Here is a 20698-nt window from a genome sequence, read left to right as displayed (position 1 = left end):
TGTTTTGTGACATTTTACCCTGTCTGTGCTGTGAGTTTACAATGGTCACCATGGTAGATTATGATCACAGATGCAAGTATGGGCAGAAGCTAATGTAATACACCATTGTGATACATCCGGCCTTGTGTAGTGTTTGCTTTGCATTGATTTGAAAGCATATCAGTGTTTTTTCATATGTATATAGAATTCCTGCAGACATGTGGAAACCTCACAGCTTAGTAGGCAAGGGCTCCTGTCAGAGATAAATCATTTGTCATTGTTTATTCCCTTTTGGCTTTCTGTCCTTTATTGGACTACAGAAAGTGTGCTGTGTTTTATGGCATGGTAAAAATTGTAGGGTTATTGGAAAGAGTAAAGCACCCCTATTTTACGGAGTGACACCTGAGTGCGTTCCACAGAGATGTAAAAGGTGAGGAATGGGAGTTTTAACGGGTCTAAATCACCTTATATGCGTAGACTGAATTAGCAAGGAGCCATACCTTGACCATAAGGTGACTTCAGTAATCAATAAGCCAGACTGAAATGTGTGCAGTAGACTCCATAGTTATAGCCGAAAGACTGGGCATTAATTTTAGCAACCTGCCGTGTAATTTGGTTACAACTGAGCTAATTACCTAACTGTTTGAACACATAAACAGGCCAGTTTCATGCTCATTGCCCACAGTCGGTGTATTACGTAATGTCATTCGCTAGTTTCAGCGCTTTATCGTGAAGATGGAATTTACTGGACTGTAAGCTTTGCAATACAATAATAAAATCTCCACTTTTGTATTCACACCTCTTTAAGTTTTATTTCATGGCCTGTGCATTGTACCTTACATCTGTATTTGGCATATAATTTTCATTCATTCTATACTGTAAATGTAATCTTGATTAACTTTACGGCAAAATGCTGTGTGTGAAATCTTAAGCAATTTAAGTTACTCTTAGGTAGAATATTATTAAAAATTTAGTGTGGCTGTGAAATGACTATAACTACACAAATTTTGGTGAATGCCTTGCCTGTTACATCTTGTAACTCATTTGTTCTGTAAAAGAAATATCAGTTCATTTTTTAATAAAACTTCATGATTAGAACTTTTTTATATGAGTTTAAATTACTGTTTGATAGAATTTGATTCCAGATTTATTGTGGCTATAAAGACTAGTAGTCATAATTATTCTGGTTAATAATTAACATGTTACATCCTGTAATGCATATTAATCGGGTGATAAAACTCCATGGTTGGAAGCTTGGGCAATTTAAATGACATTTTTGTGGAATTTAATCATAATTAGTGCAGCTCATAATGAGGGAAAATGTTAATACCACAAAATTTTAGTTCAGTAATTTTTCTGTTACATCCTATTTTTTTTTTTTTTTTCTTGAACATCTTCTAGAAGACAAGTTTCACTGCCAACTTATTTATGTTGCTGCCTCAGTGGAACATTATGCCAAAGACACCAAACATGATGTCTTAACCAGTAGCTGCATTTTGACTTTAGACAGACTAATATTTGCACAAAAGAGATGGCCTTCTGCTAAAAGAGATAGACATATGGCTGACTCCAGTTGTGATTCTGGTCTCCAGCTCATGCAGTGAATACCCAATCATCTGCAACAATTAAAGTTCAGACTACTAGCTCTTGACCAATGAGATCAAGTGTAAGAAAATCATGTTTAAATTCACTCAGTAACTCTCTTCTGAATGACAGCACTTGTGAAGTAGCCTTGGATATGAATAAGTCAGATGTAGCTCTGCATTGTAAACAATTTACTCTTTTGTGTTTTACAGGGACATAAAGCCAGATAATATCCTGCTGGATGAAGAAGGTAAGGTTTATGGTTTCTGTAGGTTAATTAAGAAAATGCTTAGAAAGATATATTATATTTTGCTGGGTTATGTACTCAAGAAACCAAGTAGAAACTCCTTCAGCAAACTGTGCACTACAATGTGTCCAAAAGAGAAAATGCCTCTGTGTATAAAGCCAAACACATGGAATTGCCGTAATTCCTCAACCTTTCCACATATAAAAGAACAACTTTCAGTACAATTTATACACGTTTTTAAGTTGATTTTGGAGACAAACTTACATTGATTGGATTGGCCATTTACAGCATAAAAATTATAACTCCTTCGGCCTATACACAATACTGCCTTGAGAATATGCTTGAATAAACACCTTACAATCATGCCAAAAGGTTGAATTACAGTAAACACACAAAATCCTGATTACTTCTTGTATATGGCTTGGATTTTTCTTTGGTTGAAAGTGTTCTCCAGTTTTCAGCGTCTTACTGTGTATTGAGGATAATATACTTCAATGAATGATGCGATATGCAGGCTTACTTTTGCACATGTACATATGTAGCCCCAGCACCTGGATTTAAAGCAGTTGTCAGAATACTGATAAAGGCAGTCTGATATCTTGAAAGAATACAGCAGTCCAGATATACTGCTCATTTTGACTTCAGTGAATCGAGTCAGTCAGTCAGTCAGCCTGTGAGTCAGCTCTTGTTGTAGAGGGACATTCTAAAGACACAGGTTTCCCAGAGATGTAGACATGTAATTGTTTTCATCAGCAAATTATGGTAGAGTGGTTCCAGTATGAATTCATCAACTGTAGCAGTTTATTAAAATCAGGTACAGATAGGCCAGCTTTAGCTCCTATGACTATGTTTAAATAAAAAAAACACTGAAGCCCTCTTTTGCATGTGACCAGGATTGATATATTTACATGTTTTTATTTATTTATTTGATTGGTGTTTTACATCATATCAAAGAATTCACTTATATGCCGGTGGCCAGTATTTATGGTGGGAGGAAAACAGGCAGAGCTGAGGGAACCCATGACCATTTGCAGGTTGCTGACAGACCTACTGACTCACGACTGGAGAGGAAGACAGCATGAGCTTTACTTGAATTCTGAACCACAGCATTGTTGAGATACATGTTTTAAGACATTTCTCTAACCCATGTGGTTTTACTTATTTGTATATATGGAAAATGGTGTAATATTTAAATGTCAAAATATAGAGGTCTGAAATAAAACCACTGTTATTCCACGTTACTATTCTACTGTGTTGTCTGGAATTTCATGTGGTTGTTTATTTGGATTTCTGATGTGTGTAGAGTCATGTGCATCAGAATGGATAGGTTTCCTCGCTGTAGACATGCCTACAAGGGCTCTCCCTTAGGGCTGTTTGCGTTGTTAGACAAAATGTGCTTTGTTACTTTACCTTTGTCATTTGCTTAATGGCTATTTTTTTTTTTTTTTCTGTAGGTCACGTTCACATCACGGATTTTAACATCGCCGCTGTTCTGCCCGAAGGACAATTAGCCACTTCGTTGTCCGGAACCAAACCTTATATGGGTAAGTCCCTAATTCCACCTTACCTCTTTGCAGGCTTCATCGTCATATAATCTCCTGAACCTCTCGCTCAGCTGTGTCTCAACCAATCAGATGGCATCTCACTGAATTTATTGATCTAGGTAAGGGCGTGTTTAAGTGGTTAGTAATAGGTAAGCCTGCATTCCGGAGATTGATTTTGTTGTAGAAAAAATCTGTCATGAAATAAAAACGTGTAAACTTGGAACCAATGATGGATTTTCTTTTTGTTAATCTCAAGCGCATATGGCTACATGGTGGCAAGGCTCTTGAAAATGTCCTTGAGCTTTGTGTCATTAATTTGGGTTCCCAATCACGCTCAGCTTTGGTGAAAGGCCATATATACATGTAGGCATACAATGATTGGTTTATTTACCTTTAGTCATCCTCTGTTTATATTAAAGAAGAGGTTTCCTATGTGTTTCAAAACACCAAATATGAGATAGAATGTCAGAGAAAGTAATAGTCACAGTCATATCTGATTTAACCTTAAGCAAATTTCAGGCCAAATTTCTCAGTAGTTAATAGAGATATGGGAATTCAATATGGAAATGGAGGTCTATTTTGGAACCAGTCTGGAATTAGAGGCACTGGTTGGGAAAGTTCATAATGTTACTTTTTTCTACTGTTCCATTATGGCCCCAGTGTAATGGTGGTTTCTTTGGTGAAAAACATTGTCTTTGATGCCAGGCTTAGTCAGTGAAAACCAAAGCATAATGCTGTTGGTATGGGGCTAGGAAAAAAAGCTTGTTTGATCTCTCTATACTCATTTATTGTAACAAATATGGATTAATATTGAATAACAGTGATTTTGTCTGTAATACGAAATAAGAAGTTTTTAACATGGTGTGCATTCAGCTTCAAGTAAAAAGCCAAGCTGTCTGTGAAAATCCCAGAAATCCTCCAATAATAGGTCTTTGTGATGGATTTAATAGATATGTTTATCCAAACTGAAATTTTTTTAATTCACATTTGCCAAGATTGGTATTTACATTCATTTCCCTTCAAACCTTAGATACAAATACCTAATCAGCCTGACTCTCACACATAACATCAGTCATTTCAAACTAGATGTCACCATTTGATACAGTTGAGGGAAAAAAAAAAACAACAACAAGGGAATGAAATTCCACCCTTGGGATTTGCTAGAATTCTAACGTGCTAGGTTTTATTGCATAGCAAGCCGATATTAAGCTGTTCTTTATGAGGCATGAGAATAATTATTACATTTCAGGATATTGACTAATCCATCTTTATGTCATAGGAATCTATTGTGTACCTAGTTACTGCATAAATCAATGGAATTCAAGATCTTAACAGCAGCTTGGCTCATAAAGTTTTTTTTTTAGTTTTTTTTTTTTTGTTTTTCATTAGATGCACCAGATGCATTTTTATTCAGCAACTTATAAGTATACGAGTGATTGTAATGCCAGTGAGATCAGTTTTTGGATAAACCCAAACAGCAGGGGAGTATTTTGAATTGTTACCACTTAGAATTTCCTATTAGATTTATTCAGCTGAAGGGTATGAGCTTTTTCTCTTTTGTCATTGAGTCACAATCTCCCACACGGCGCCCTAATTGGAATTCGGATCTATCGATCAGAAAACATTAGAAGGTGTTCAGTAATGAAGATGAAATATTTATCAGTCTAGGCAGTTTCTTTTTTATGTTAGCATTTTTCCTCTAGAAAGAAAAGAAAAGATGCCAGATACATGTGTGGAATTCTTTTGTATTGAGTTACCCTCTGTTTGGGGATAAAATACCAATTGATTGCTCTCAATCTTCAGAAAGTTTTACTTAAATGTATTTATATAATTTTCATTCACTATATGTTTGATGAGGTTGGATATTTCAGACAAATCGATTGCTCTCTGATATATACGTGTGATGAACCTAATGAAGACATATGTACTGTCCTGATTGGTCTGGCTTCAGCTTTAGATGCTTTTAAAGCCACTGTTACGTGAATCTGATGAAAGCCATGGGGGCTTCTTCAGTTCAACTACATTTAACATCAATAATTGTATATATGTTATATTTGGCATACACTGTAGATGTAAAATAAATTGGCACAAACTGTCCTCAGAAGTTTCTAGAAAGTGAGAAAAATAATTGTCTGTTATATTTGTCTGCAGGTTTATAGATAACTTGTTGCCCTTTGCATAACTCTCATATAGTGCAAGAGGCCGTGGTAATGACTATTAGTACATGTATTGCCAAATAAGTCATTCTTATTTCCATGTTTATTTATAGTTTTATTTTGAATGGGAAGTAATGCCATACTCCAAAATGTTTCACTAACATGATGGCCGTTATTGATGGCCAATATGTCGGTGAAAGACAATGAAGTCATTTTTAACAAACTTTAAACTTTGCAAATCACTCCTTACTGTCACCAAGGTGCCATGAACATTGAGAGCTGGGGAAGCTACAAATTATTCTTGCACTTCACTCACTGAGTTATTCACTCACTGAGTTATGTCTCATTCCCTGCATGTCCCAACTTTTCAAGGGCGTTGATGTTGCATACTGAATAATCACATTCTGAGTGAGTGAGTCTGTGGGGATTAACGTCGTACTCAACAATCTTTCAGTCACATGACATTGAAGGAGTCCTTAGAATGCCTGTAATGTGCCTCCTTGTTGCAGGATGGATTTCCACTGCTCTTTTATCTAGTGCTGCTTCACTGAGACGACGTACCCTCTGTAAGCTGCCCTGCCTGAGCCATTATACTGATACGGGTCAACCTGTCATAGCACTATCCCCTTAATGCTGAACTCGAAGTGAGGAAGCTTACTTGCATTGGGTACAGTCTCAATGTGGGTCTTAGGTGAGACCCAACCCAGAATTGACCCTGGATCTACCGCTCCCGAGGCGGAGGCTCTACCAACTGAGCTATCGGGACTGGCGACATTCTGAGACTTTTATACATATACAGTTGTGCATGCCATGAGTAGATGGTTTTGTGTTGCGACATGTACCCTGCATTTACATTCAGTAATATGTTGTGATTTTTTATGTGTTACCATTCTGATAGAAATTACAGCATTTCTAATATAATATGATGCAAAATGAATGACTATAATTACATATACATGTGTGTGCACTGTAGTAATAAGCTATGTGTTATGATGACGTGTATGACACACACACATTTACACTATAGTAAATAAATACAGTGTGATGACATTCAGCTGTACAAATCACTTTCCAGGCAGCCCTCTAATGGACATCGATTTGTACATGCTGTTTGATCAGCTGATAGTGATCAGAGCTGGACTGTCATGACCCAGCTAGTGCCATCACCTGCTTGGGTCGTTTGGCGGGAGTTTTTACCTCAGATTTCAGTCTGTCTGCTCTAAGTGACAGGGCCGGACGAGAGTCAGACCTATCATCCCCACCTCCTCTCCTCCCCCTCCCCTTGGACATCCCTGTAAATGAGACTTCTTTCACAGGGCCTCATTGTAGAGATCTACAGTTGATCACATCTGTGGTAAATGATCTAAAATTTTGCCCAGAAAATGCATTTTTCAAGGCAAATGCTACATAAGCTGCTAATTAAGCTTACATTTTTCTTGTAGGGTATCATTCTACTTTCAAAAATAAACCTCGAAATGCCTTTTTAAGATCATTAGATCTGTCACAGTCTGATAAAATGAGCAAGTGGGACTTAGGTCATTTAACGTACCTGCTTGAATGTTGAAGCTCTGTAAGGTGACATGACTTAAGAGAATAATTGTTAAAAATTGATTTTTGAAATTTGTAAAAGTGACCCGTAAAGAGCAAATAGGTATGTTAAAATCATGCTGTATTAGGTTTATATGTGTGAGAAAAACTGATACTACCAAAGTTCTTTTCCATCAAACACTCATTGTTCTATGTTTAGTTTTTGTTGAAGAACATAATATCAGTACCCTTGCTGGCTGAGTAGCCTTATGGCATTTTATCAGATATTCATGGTCACATGATAGAATCCAGATATTACTGGTTTATAGGTTGTACATGTACTGGGCATATTGTTAGGGGATTTGTCAGTTACCTGGTGGGAAAGAAGTTTGTTTTTTTACACCCATACACCTGATTGCCATCATGTAAGTAAAAAAGTTGTATACCAGTGTTTCACCCAAAGAAACTTCAATCATATGTAATCTTTAAGCAAAAAGAACTGTCTCATCTACAGTTTTCCTGAATGACCTCAAATTTGTTCCACAAATGTGCATTTTCAGAGGCAAATGCATGTCACCAAATACTACTTTGGTGCTGAAACACACATGTTTCCAGTAGACTATCATCCCATGTTCCAAGCAATCCTCAAAACACCTTTTTAAAATTAATAGAATTCTCAGAAACAGAAAACATGGGTAAGTTATTTATGGTCATTTAGGGTGTACATGCAAGATTAATAACAGGTATTGTTAGTCCAATTCAAATAAAATCCTGATATCTGGAGTAGAATACCTGTGTTGGAGGGATTTTGAGAGATGTTCCAAATTGTGTAAGTAATGATGGTTAGAGTAGAGATAATGCTGGTTAGATTAAAGATTTTCTACCTGTTGTCTGCAGTTTGCACATTCATCCTGATTTACAGGAGAGGTTGTATATGTATGTGGTTTCCATTGGACCTTCAGGATTCCCCGGCACTAGATCAAGACATTTGGACAACTTCCTGGATCGGGTTAAGGTTACATGTATAATTTCTTAGCCTTGTCAGTGGTTGTCCCCACAATCATGATACCTCACTTGGACAATTTGTGAGATTAAGGTAAAAACTGCCTCTAAATGGTGCCTTCTTTTGCAGCCCCTGAGGTGTTTGCCTGCGCCCTGGACGAGTGCCCGGGGTACAGCTACCCAGTGGACTGGTGGTCATTAGGGGTCTGTGCCTACGAGATGCTCCGGGGTCGGGTAAGTCTATCTAAGCCTGCTTCCCACCCCACCCCACCAGCCCACCATATACAATGTTATGCCCTACTCGTGTCCCATACACTACAGACGTTCTCCGGGATTTGCTCGCCAAAAAGACTCTTCAACTCCCAATTGTATTGATTAGCAAACAGCTTAAAGCATTTTTCTGTCCCCAATTCTCTGTGAAAACCCAATAATTTGTATTACATGGAATGTAGTTTCATTACGGAGTGGCTCTGAGGAATGATTGGTCATTGCTTGAGCTGCTTGCTGGAGTTCGACGAGGCCTGAGGTCATAAGCGCCAGTATTGCGTCTGCCATTTGCAATTTCATCGCTCTAATAGCTTGCGACAATGGTGGTCTTCAGTAGGCTGAAACCATGTTTTAAAGATTTTCTTAAGCCTGAAAGTGTTAAAAACTTATTTCAGCTTGAAGTAGTTTTAATTTCATCACTTTAGATACATGAATTTATCCTCTTTATATATCTATGAATCAGGTAGACATTCACCTGTTTAAGTGTTGTGTTTAAAGGATTTATGGACTGTCAGAGGCTAATTAAGAGTTTAAAAAATTTAATACTAATGTTTTTTCATTTTCACCACGAGCCACTTGATTTTTTCACCAAGCACTATTAATTATGTGGGAACTTTTTTTTCACCCGTTTTGTTTTTTTTGTGAATGTAAAGGACAAATTGCTTGCAGAAAAAAATTCATTAACCACAGCCGATGTTGTTTCAAGCTCATTTTTTTTTTAAATGTTGACCATTAATTTCTGAAAGAAGCATTGGGGCAGTTCTCTAGATTCTTTCACAGTGAACAAGGAAACCTTCAACCTGCACCAGTACATGCTTCTTGTATTAAAGGTGATGTTTCTGTTGACAGCGCCCGTATGATGTTCACTCGGGTACTGGTATTAGTGACATGAAGTACGTCTTTGGGAGCATCAAGAGTAACTTCCCTTCTAGCTGGGATGAGGATGTGAAAGATGTGCTCAAACAGGTAAGGCGTAACTTACTTGATGAGAGCTGCTACTGTGTTACCAGGCTCTGAAACCACCCTTTCTAGTGTGACATTCCATTACAGTGCAGGTCATTTTGGTAGTACATATGGATTACCTAATGTAGATATACATTGTATGTACAACAGCTTTCATGAAGTCATTATCTGCCAGTTATATTCTTACGGAGATTTGGATGTTTCAGGAATAGAATAAAAAATCACATTAGCGGATATGTTTTATAACAATGAAAATGATTTGATATAGAGTCTGAGCGGAGGAGCCCAAAGGCTGTGTAGATGGAGCACCATCTACACAGCTAGGTGGAGTTCGTTTGCCATATTTTTCCCCAGTACATGGCAGTCTCTGCTAGAGGATATATTGATGAGTCTACTGTCAGTAGGCTGTGACTGGGTCATGTCTGGTGTCTTTGGCATATCATGCCACTAAGGCAGCACCATAGATATGTCTTAACATAGAGACTGACCAGCTATGAAGAGATACTTATTATTATTATTACTGAAAAAATGTTAAAAGCTACTGTAATCAACTAGCAGTTTGGGGAAACATGCATTCAGAAAAAGGTGCAAAACCCATTATTTTCATTCAACCAAAGTACTAGAGCTAAGTAAGTATTCATGCATGTAAACTGAATCAAGTGAAAAAAAAGGTAATAGAAAGTAGTTTTAAATCTGAAAAAAAAGGTAATAGAAAGTAGTTTTAAATCTGAAAAAAAAGTGTTTGTCTTTATCAGCTTATGAGTCTGCTGTTCTGGGTATATCCTAGTTCCCAGCCAGGCATTTAGGTGTACTGCTTCATCAAGTATTGTGAGATACGGGAAATCGACACCAGCCAAATTGACATTCTGGAACGGTGGAACATCAGTGTGAAATTCCCAGACATGATGAATATTCATGAGTATTTAGCAGTATGCCCTTGGTTCAGCTGTGGCGGTGCTGGTGTCTGACAAGCAGATAATGACAATATCCGGTGTATGAGTCTCACAGGAGAGATCACCCATACAAAGCTCAGACTGCCCTGCTGATGAGCTGTATATGTTGTCCTCAAATTCTCTGGGTGGACACAACAGTACTTGTCACTGAATTGTGTAGATTGAAGCCTCATTTGGGGGAAAGTATAAAAGCCAGTGTCGATGAAATTCAAAGATATCAGTAGACAGAGAAGTTTTACATGGAGCAGTTTGATTGTGATTTATGTTACTGCAATATTTACCTAGACTTGCCTTTATGAATAAGCTTAGACCTTTGGAGACTGCTGGGTTAATTTGCTATTGACAGAAAGTATAAGTTCGTTTTCCCAATACCTCTAAATCTCGCTGCTGTGTCATGAGGAATGGAGAGGGTCAAAACAGCAATAAATGCAGAGAGAATTTTAGATGTTCGAGTCAGGGAGTGTGTCTCAGAAAACTTACTTGCCATTTTAGATACTATTATGTTATGCATATGGTGATGGTTGTAATTTTAATATTGTGTCATCTCACCAAAATTTATATGGACTTATGCTGAGACATTCATTGTACTTGTCAGTTTAGAGGTCGCATTGTCGTATGGTGTTTTCCGTTCGTCTGTCTGTCCATAAACCTGTAGAATGGTTCCACCTTATCATCTAGAGATATAAAAATTGTTCTCTTGCCTCTACCTCCAGAGTAGATCAATGCCACGTCAAAACTTATCACACCGCTTTGAAATTTACAGAGTTATCCCACTTTTTTGTGATGTATTGATTTTTCATGTCAACGCTCTGTTTGAAGAACTGCTTCACTTGGAGTTTACAATAGGGTCAATCCTGCGTATTAGATCATCAACACCAAACGTGATGATGTTACCCATTGTTCACTCTGCCCTGACTGGCATGCCTTTAGGTGTCAAAACTCATTGCTATATTTATTCTGCATAATTCTTTAATTTCTCATTATTAGCCTTTAAGTTTACTTCAAACCCTTATGGTTTAAGGAAAGCTACCTTTGATACTTTTTCCATTGCCACTGAGTTCTATTCTAAGTCGCTACTCAATCCCAGCAGTGTGTAGGAGTGTAGAGTTGTTTACCTCTATCTTCTCCTAGCCTCTGGTATGTTAACACTTAGTTTGTTTACATCACAGCTTTGTTTATTCCTTAGCTGGTTTACATCACAACTTTGTTTATTCTTCAGCTACTGACAGTGGACCCTCAAAAGAGAATGTCACAGTTGGAACAGCTGAAGAACCACAAATATATGAGCGATGTTAACTTTGATGCTGTCTACAGACAGGAAATCAAGCCAGCTTTTGTGCCTTCTGTGAGTGCAAAGATAGCTGGCTGATGAGACATAAATGATAAATGCGATGTTATTGTATGAGCCACATGGCGAATCTCGGTTAGACATAATTCAACTTCATTAACTTCACATCTCCCTGAAGCATGCTTTCATGTATAAAATGCTATAAAACCAAACATATACAGTGAGACTTTTTGTACATGCATGTTAAAGTTACAGAATTACAAAACATTTGTAGTATGTGAATGGAGGACTGAGGTAGAAAAGATTAGAAGTCTGGTATTTCTTGGCTTTGGAAAACAGAAGCTTCGTTTTACATTGTTTTATGTCAACAGAGTAAATGTACAGTGTTAAAGGTGTAATACTTCTGTGAACATTAAGAATAATAACTGCCTGTTTTTCACTATCATAACAAGCAATTTTATTTTTGACAGATTACCCGAATAATATGTGTATCAAGATCGTATATTTAATAGCAATGCTTAGACTTTGTTTTCATTTCAAATGCATGTACATGAATTTGCATTACTTTAATTTTTCAGAACAAAAGTATTTATCTTCTCTAGGTTCACATATCATATTGATTTGGCTTTGTTAATGTATTTTCAAGTAATAGTACAGATGCAATTTTCTCTCAATGCCTGCATCATGGCAATTTGAGGGTTTAAATTGCAGTAACAAAAATATTTGACGTTGGAAAATATTTCCAATTTTGTTAATCTAGTGTAATGTTGAGTTTAGTAACAAATGAAACAAGATCAAAAGTCAGTATTCATGGACCAAAACATTTTTTAATGTATCTTTTCCATCTTTTTCTCTTTATCTTTTTCAGAAAGAACATTTAAACTGTGACCCCACATTTGAACTGGAAGAGATGATTATAGAGGCGAAACCTTTGCACAAGAAGAAGAAACGTTTGGCAAAGCAGAACTCCAAGAGAGAGCACAGCATACAGAACTCCTCAACAGTAGGTCAACCAGTAATAAAACCCTTGTGGTATCATAATGTCACCACCTAAACTCTCAGTGCATTTTGGGATTGAAGTGGGATAAGAGACAAGAAACAAATATGACAAGTCATCCACCTATTTTGTTGGAGGCAGACTGGAGGCTGTTCTGAAATGTATGTAATATATGTCACTGTCAAGTTTTACTATTTACTAAAGTTGAAGAGAAAATCAGACAAGGCTATTGTGCATAATGAATATTAGAAATGCCACATTACAAGAAGCTGGATTTTTGTTTTTGAATGGAAGCCCGTCTATCTGGGAAATTACTGCAAGCTCATCAAGATTTTGTATAAAATTTGACAGTTTTCAATGTTTTAGCGATTGTCTGCTTTCATCTCTAAAAGAAATTAAAGTAGTATCGCATGCATTCTACACTTTTAAGCCAGCGTGAAATATTATTCATCTTCACCATGGCAGCAGCTGGTTAAATGTGTTCGGCCATGGTAGTTACAATCGACATAGCCTTCAATGACTCTGTGGAACTGGACCCTGGACTCTGTAATGTTTCCATGGAGCAGGAAGGTGGTTTGGTGGACACCAACGTGACATCTTAGTTGTGCAGTATAAAGCATTTCCTTGTTGTAAACATTACTTTATCCCTAATCTGAATGCCATAGATCAGCATAATGCAGAGAGTGCAGTGGTAGTGGTGATATAATGCATGTTGTCTATGATGTCTACCTGTTTTTAATTACAGAAGTATTTTGTCTGCTACCACCAGAAGAAATAACATATTTAGTTTCATTGTTATATTTGTACCTACACTGATTTTACCGTTGAATATTTGTGTTTTGCCCATGTTGATGGACACCTCAACAGCACTTGAAAGCATACTATATAGTATGTATACTTATTTGCATTCAGGCGACAAGGAAATAAAATAACATAGGGGAGGTAATACAGCTTTGAACCAGGGCGGACTAGTTATCTCCCTTCCCTGTAGGAACCTTACTGTTTGTTACTGATGGTTTCTCTTTTGTACCTTAGAATTTTGACCTGTTGCTTTTTGTTTATAGGAACAGGATCCTATGCAAGCATGTCTGGAGAACATAGAAAAAGAGTTCAGGCCCTACAACAGAGAGCAGTGAGTGGTGTTCTTCGTATTACCAACAACAAGAAGCTACATTTAATCTGTATACTGTAATTGACCTAAAATTTTGTCCTTGATAAGTGATTTTTCTTGCCTAATTCTGAGAGGTCTGATGATATCCTACAGCACAATTGGAAGTTTCACCATCAGAAGTAATATTTTATGACTTTTATTTGACTCTAAATTGTACTTTCTTGGGCAAATCTTGAAAGGCCCGTTCTCACGGTGTGATTTGTAGTACCGACTTGTAGCATACAACCGAGTCAGACTGTCAGAACACCCTAATCGTTTCCACATTTGTCACATTCAATGCGTTGTGAGCTAGAGAAAGCTCTATTTTCATGGTACAAATCACATGCACTGGCCAATCAAATCGCTTCAATTTTTTCTACTATGAGTTATGCCCCTTTGTGTTACCAGAGAAAGCTTATCAACACCCATGTCCGAAGAAGCAGATGATACAAATGTTTGTACCGAAAAAAGCAGACTGGTGTACCGCTCGCTGAAACCGAGCAATTTGTTCCTTACTATCTCTCAAGATCTATTATGAAACTACACATCATGTAAATTACAGTAAACAACTCATGATGACAAAAATGTGCTAACAAAAACACACGGCCTTAGCAACAGAACTGAACGTGCAAAAGGCTATATCCAATACAAGTCGCATGAGACCATGTTACATGCGAATTTTGTCAAACACTGTAAGTCAAATGTTACAAATTGTTACTGCAAATGGCATCGTGAGAACAGGTCTTAAGGCAAGTAATCATAGATAGTGATCTCCGTGACTATGGTCTCTGTGTGCTAGTGCATCAGAATGATTCAGGAGCCTCTCACCAATGCGCTTACTATGAGTTCAAGTCCAGCTCATGCTGGCTTCATCTCTGGTCTTATGGAGGAAGGTCCACCAGCAACCTGCATACGGTCGACTGTTCCCCCGGGGCTCTGCCCAGTTTCCTCTTATTATTTTATAAGAGAAATATTCTTGGGTATACCGCATAATGTGGAGTAAATAAGTATATATAAATATTAAATGATTCTTAGCAATTCTTTTGTGGTGTATGAAAGTTCATTAAAATACCAAGTTTAAAGACCATGTTACAGAGTGCATAGGCAGTTAATATTAAATGATTGCAATGCAGATGAGCATTTAACATTGCATCTTAAATCTGAATAATTTTTGTTATTCATGTCTTTCAGAGAGTTTAGAAATAAATCCAAACAGGAAAATGAAGAAAGTGAACTAGTTGACAAGGAATTCTGTAGGACTCCAACTAAATCTTCCTCGACCAATGGAAATGAGGCAGTAACGGAACTGAGAAAAACAGAAAGTTCTTTACAGTCAACAAATAATAGGCCTGCTAAGGAAAGTTGACCTACTCGTGGCGATTCAGCTTGCTCACTTCGACACTTGTACATATCTATTTTAAAGGAGGTTTCCTCAGTATACTCAAATTTGTTTATGTGTACAAGGAGGTGTATGTGTATATACATACTGTATGCCATATTTCGCTGCAATATTTTGTCTCTAACTACTGAAATACTAAAACTTATATTAAGTTCACATGTGCTAAAATGCCATGGCATTCTATTTGTTTTGTTCTGTTTGTTTTTTTCTTTTTGATTTTTTTTTCTTTGCTAAGGTGAAAGTCAGGAAGCTATGAAGTTATTTGCAATATTTTGCCTTTGTATCAGTTTGCACCTTTGTTATGATTGTTATTAAGGGAAATCGTTTTCTCAGAAACGTTTTTTTTTTTTTATTGGATTAATTCAGGACAATAATTTAAAACAGTACTGAGTTTCCTGTGTTTGTTTAATATGATGTATATGGCATACTCTTCAAAGTCTATACATTTTTTTTAAACCTATGATGGGTTTATGTTATACTACTACCATAAATAAGATGAAATAGACATGAATTCAGTTCATCCACATACTCCATCTGGACTGATATTTCTTTTTTACTGTCTGTGAAGTTTTATCACTGAACTGTCAATTCTTACATAATTTTCGAGAAGGCTGTGAGTGAAAGAAAAAAAAGAGCCTGACATTTATGTCTGAGCGATAACTTGTTAAAGAACTGTTTGTTTTTAATCTTGCTATGAACGAAACAGCTATTGTATTAACTATGTACTGATGCTTTTTGTGCCTCGACACTTGAAACTAAAAAAAAAAACACATGGCACAAAACTCATTCTCCCTTTTATCACTAGTATTCTAGTTTTAGCATTTACTGTCCACATATGGGTTTTCTTCAGATTTTGTGATCAGATTTAGGAGCCAAACATTTCAAATACTCTTGAGAAGAGCCTGGGACTGGTTTGTCTGTTTTCAATGTTGCCTTAAACCCTTGACCTGTTTGTGATGTTAACTGGTTCTCATGTAAGAAATTGTGAAAACTTCTGTCACAGAATCTTTCCATAAATGAACCAAAGGGTATTTACATCTGTACACCATCATGAAGTTATTTACTAAGTTCCGGATGATTTCTGGAAAGCTTTGATTTTCTTAAGCAAATGCTTTATGATGTTTATGATGCTTTATGTTTTTATTACATGTACAAAGAGATTGCTACATGGACTTCCTTCATGTATTGTGACAGACATTTAGTATATTCAGTAGGCATTACAGATTTCCAACAGCAACCATTATTAGAGCCAGATTTAATTTCAGAAATGTGCAGTACATGATCTAAGAATTGGTTTAAAGCCTGAAACTTGAAGACATTTTCCCACTCAATGGCATATTTTATTGGCACATGCAATGTTTTCCGCGCTCCTTGGATGGTATTATATTTATGCATGTATATTGCACAATGTGACAGTCATTTATCTTTTTCTGTGATGTACATTTTAAGTACTTTGATGTGGATTACCCAAACCTTTTTTATTTGGTGTGAATACTCAACATGCCTTTAATGAGGACTTGTGCGTTTTATTTTGGGGGTTTTATTCTAGACTGATTTTTTTTTAGGTTTCTTTTGTAAATAATACCTCACCCTTATAGAGTTATGACAGTGGCATAAACAGTTGGTATATATAGACCATCATGGAGTCAGTTAATGTGCAATCTAGTTGTCACCAAAGTTTGTATTGACTTGCAAAATATCCATGTATCATGTGAATGTGGATTGCCATTTTATACTCTAGGGTCCAGTGTCTAGATTTTATAATAGTGCTGAAATGGAAATTTTTAAACCTGTTCTTCGCAAAGAACTTACTTGTTCATTATTCCATAAAGTGCTAGTTTGAGGTGCTTCTTTCTGTATTGTCTTAATGTGGCATGATCTATATTAATTTACACAAAGTCATTTACAAGATGTGAAATGTTTATCTTGTCTTATTTTTGCTTCTTGGTTGGCAGTGACAGCATTGCATAGTTTCTTAACTAAATATTTCATCTGAAGGAATTACTTGTAATGTATCTTATGTAGTATTTTAACAAGGGACGTGAAATTTTACATATACATATGTAGTCACCCACAAATGATCCATGTAAGATTTCTAAGGCTTCATGGCGTTTGTTCTACATTTATAATACAAGTTGATAGTATGCATTTAGCTTCTTTGGTTTCTGATCATTGCGTTTCAGTAGGTGTCATTACTACACGTGTTTAAAGTTTCCATCATTTTTTACTGTCCTTTACATCTGTTCTGTCCTTTACATTTGTTGTGTCCTTTACATCTGTTCTGTCCTTTACGTCTGTTACATCTGTTCTGTCCTTTACGTCTGTTACATCTGTTCTGTCCTTTACGTCTGTTACATCTGTTCTGTCCTTTACGTCTGTTATATCCTTTACGTCTGTTAATCTTTCAACATGTGAAATAGCTGGACTTGGACTCAATTTTGTACAGTGTGTTTTGTGACAAAACACATATTACTCTTGTTTTAGGTTATCCAATTTACATTTGAACTTTTAAGACCATTAACGTTTATTAATGTGTGAATATTTTGTGCAAATGTATTTTGTGGAAAGTACACGCACAAGGTTTTATCTACCAGAGACATCTTTTATCCCATCAGCTTTAGTTCTGTTGTATTATATTTGTATCTTGTGTAAGTCATGCTGTAATACGCAGGTTTTACAACTGTTAAGTTTCATCGAGTATGGTGACATTGATAATAAATAAAATCAGTATTTATAGTAAATGTGACTTGAGAAGTATTTGTTATTTGAGGGGAAAATAATTTTTTGGTGTTTGAAAGAAACCATCAAGATTATTTCAGTTATATCTCTATCTCTCTGTGTAGTAGGCTTCTCTATGTGCTATTTGACTGAATTGCTATGCCAAAGCCACAGGGCAGAAGTACATAAATAATACAGTTGACACATTAAAACGTAATACCCATCAGTGTGCATCAATTCACATTGAATACAGTTGTGAACACATCAGATTTACAATGTGCAATGAGCCCTTTGCGAACCATGTTGAAGTTAATCCAGTGTATCACCTATGATAAAGAGTATGGCTATACTTCCGGCCCCTCCAGGTGAAAGTCTACTGACACTGACCAGTACTCAGATTATCCCATTCTCGGGGGGCCTTCGTGACTGAGGGGTTAGCGTGCTAGTGCAGCAAAATTGCCCAAGAGCCCTTCACCATTGCAATTGATCTGAGTTCAAGTCGAGCTCATGCTGCCTTCCTCTCCAGCCATACATGGGAATGTCTGTCAGCAACATGCAAAAGGTCATGGGTTTCCCCCGGGCTTTGGCTGGTTTCTTTCAACCATTATGCTTGTGAAATAAGTGAAATATTCTGTGTGGTGTTAAAACAACATTCAAACAAATATATAAATATCCCATTCTCCTCTTGTCAAGTGAGAAGTAAGATTGATAATTTTAAAGGTGGAGAAAACATAAAAATGACAAAGTTCAGATGAAAGAGTGGAAAAGTTGTCTTCAATATTTGTTCCGATTTTTCCTGAAGGAGAAAAAGACACTTGGAAAATAACTTTTGTATGGTGGGTGTTTGGGACCACCTTTTGGTATTTATAGTCTTTGTTGGATAATGTCATAAATGACACATCTAACACAGGTTTGATAAATGTTTTTAAACTAGAATTTGTTCTTTTCAGCTAACAAATGTATTAAACCTCAGTTTGGATCATATTCATATTTTCAATATGTTCATAAATATTATCATAATTTAGATTAAATGCATATGTTTCGACATAATCAACAAATTTACGTTCAAATAAATTTTATTACAAGCATCATGTCCTTATTTAGAACATTATTATGCAACAACGATAAACACCAAAAGTTGGTCCCAAATACCCACCCTACAAAAACATTTTCAAATACCCTTTTCTCTTGGGGAGCCTCCGTGGTTCAGTTGGTTAGCGCGCCAGCACAGCGTAATGACCCTGGAGTCTGTCACCAATGCGGTCGCTGTGAGTTCAAGTCCAGCTCATGCTGGCTTCCTCTCCGGTCGTACGTGGGAAGGTCTGCCAGCAACCTGCGGATGGTTGTGGGTTTCATCCGGGCTCTGCCCCTTTTCCTCCCACCATAATGCTGGCCGCCGTTGTATAAGTGAAATATTCTTGAGTACCTCGTAAAACACCAATCAAATAAATAAATAAATAAATCCTTTTCTCTTGAAAAAAAAAAGTCCAAAAAAATATTAAAGATCATATTTGCAAATAAGGCGTGATGCTCTTCCATCTTGGCATCATTCTTATGTTTTCTTCTCCTTTAAGCCAGAAAAGTGCATAAACCATACATCCAACTAGTGTTATCCATACTGTGATTTTGAGACAAGGATCACAAGGGTTGTATGATCCTGAATTTTTAATGTCATTATTTTCTTTATCAGAATGATAAGATAACGGAATTTCGCTATACAAAAACCAAAGTTGTAATACAATGGCTGGATTTGAATTTCAACCAATGCATTGTCAAAGTGCGGTATCTTTTTAGTTTTAATGTTGCCTGTAATGTTTGAGAAGTATCGTATTGACCAAAAAACTAGCGGTATAAATACTCGGACCGTACAAGCACTTTGACGAGAAAAAGAAAGAAAGAAAAACCCAAAGATTTAAACATTTAGACGAACAAGTAGCTTGTCGACTGGAATAACTCATTTGGCACATCAAGCCACGCAGTTGCGACACTTACACAGAAAATCATCCACCCCATGAATGTGTCTGAGACACAGTGAGTGATGTTAACTCGTGTTGACGCGCACACCACCTTCAACCGGGCGTCGTGGAAAAACAGGCAAGTTTTCTATGGTTTTTCTTTATTGAGACGTTGAGTGGACCTGTCATAGACCTTTTTTTGGCGAAGCTAATCCCAAAATAGATTCGCCCAGTGAACAAATCAAACGGCTGTCCCTGTTTAATCTGTAGGGAAGGTTTAATCCGTTACACAGAGGAAAAATAGTGATTGTTTCTCACCTTATTTAATTCGAACACGTTTTTGGCGGTTTCTTGTGTGAATTATCTCAAAGTCCCTTCGCTAGCATCGGTGTGCTTCATTGTAGTACAAAATATGTTTTGTAAATATTTAAATTATAATAGCTCTGTAACTAAATATACAAATATAACTTTGGAGCTGTATATAGTGAGATACAATATCCAAGATTCTAATATCCTGCATGCGGTCCAACATTAGCAAATCTCCGCTAAAATCCTGCAATCGGCGCAACATTAGCAAATCTCCGTCACAGTCTTGCATGTTGCGAGACATTAGCAAATCTCCAGCGCCAGCGATGACATTCCTACAGTCTTATTGTTGGAAAACATGGAACGATGCCAATTATCACTTTGTTGTTACCTCAGATTTGAGCTAATTCCCCTTACATAACGTTTTTGTTCTTTTTGAAAAGCTTCTCTGTATTAACAGCAATGATGCCACCTGCAGATGTTGGCAATATCCCATACACTCTGTGTCGTGTTGGAAAACCTTGGCACCCATTAATACTGGGAGTTTCCGTTGGTGTGTTAGCCATAACCAAGACAGTATAGGCGTCTAAACAAAATAAGCCTTTATATCAGCCGTTATGGATAACGTCTTGGTAATAACCCTTGGCCACTGCATGGCGTTTG

The 20698-nt window shown here is 36.8% G+C and overlaps 1 protein-coding gene across 1 annotated transcript in view; it reads left to right on the top strand.

Moving 5' to 3' along the window:
- LOC135466553 (serine/threonine-protein kinase 32B-like) overlaps nt 1-17797 on the top strand; it is a 76431-nt gene extending 58634 nt beyond the window's left edge. Inside the window, exons 5-12 of the mRNA XM_064744101.1 lie at nt 1776-1813; nt 3265-3354; nt 8170-8273; nt 9156-9272; nt 11442-11567; nt 12379-12513; nt 13572-13639; nt 14849-17797. Of these exons, the coding sequence (XP_064600171.1) occupies nt 1776-1813; nt 3265-3354; nt 8170-8273; nt 9156-9272; nt 11442-11567; nt 12379-12513; nt 13572-13639; nt 14849-15023 (853 nt within the window). The 3' untranslated portion in view covers nt 15024-17797. The remainder of the gene's footprint in view (nt 1-1775; nt 1814-3264; nt 3355-8169; nt 8274-9155; nt 9273-11441; nt 11568-12378; nt 12514-13571; nt 13640-14848) is intronic.
- Nucleotides 17798-20698: the final 2901 nt, after the last annotated feature.

This window comes from Liolophura sinensis, chromosome 6 (genome assembly GCF_032854445.1).
Source record: "Liolophura sinensis isolate JHLJ2023 chromosome 6, CUHK_Ljap_v2, whole genome shotgun sequence".
In the NCBI taxonomy this organism is placed as follows: Eukaryota; Metazoa; Mollusca; class Polyplacophora; order Chitonida; family Chitonidae; genus Liolophura; species Liolophura sinensis.
The sequence above is the reverse complement of the archived record's forward strand: the minus strand, read 5'-3'. Positions and strand labels throughout refer to the sequence as shown.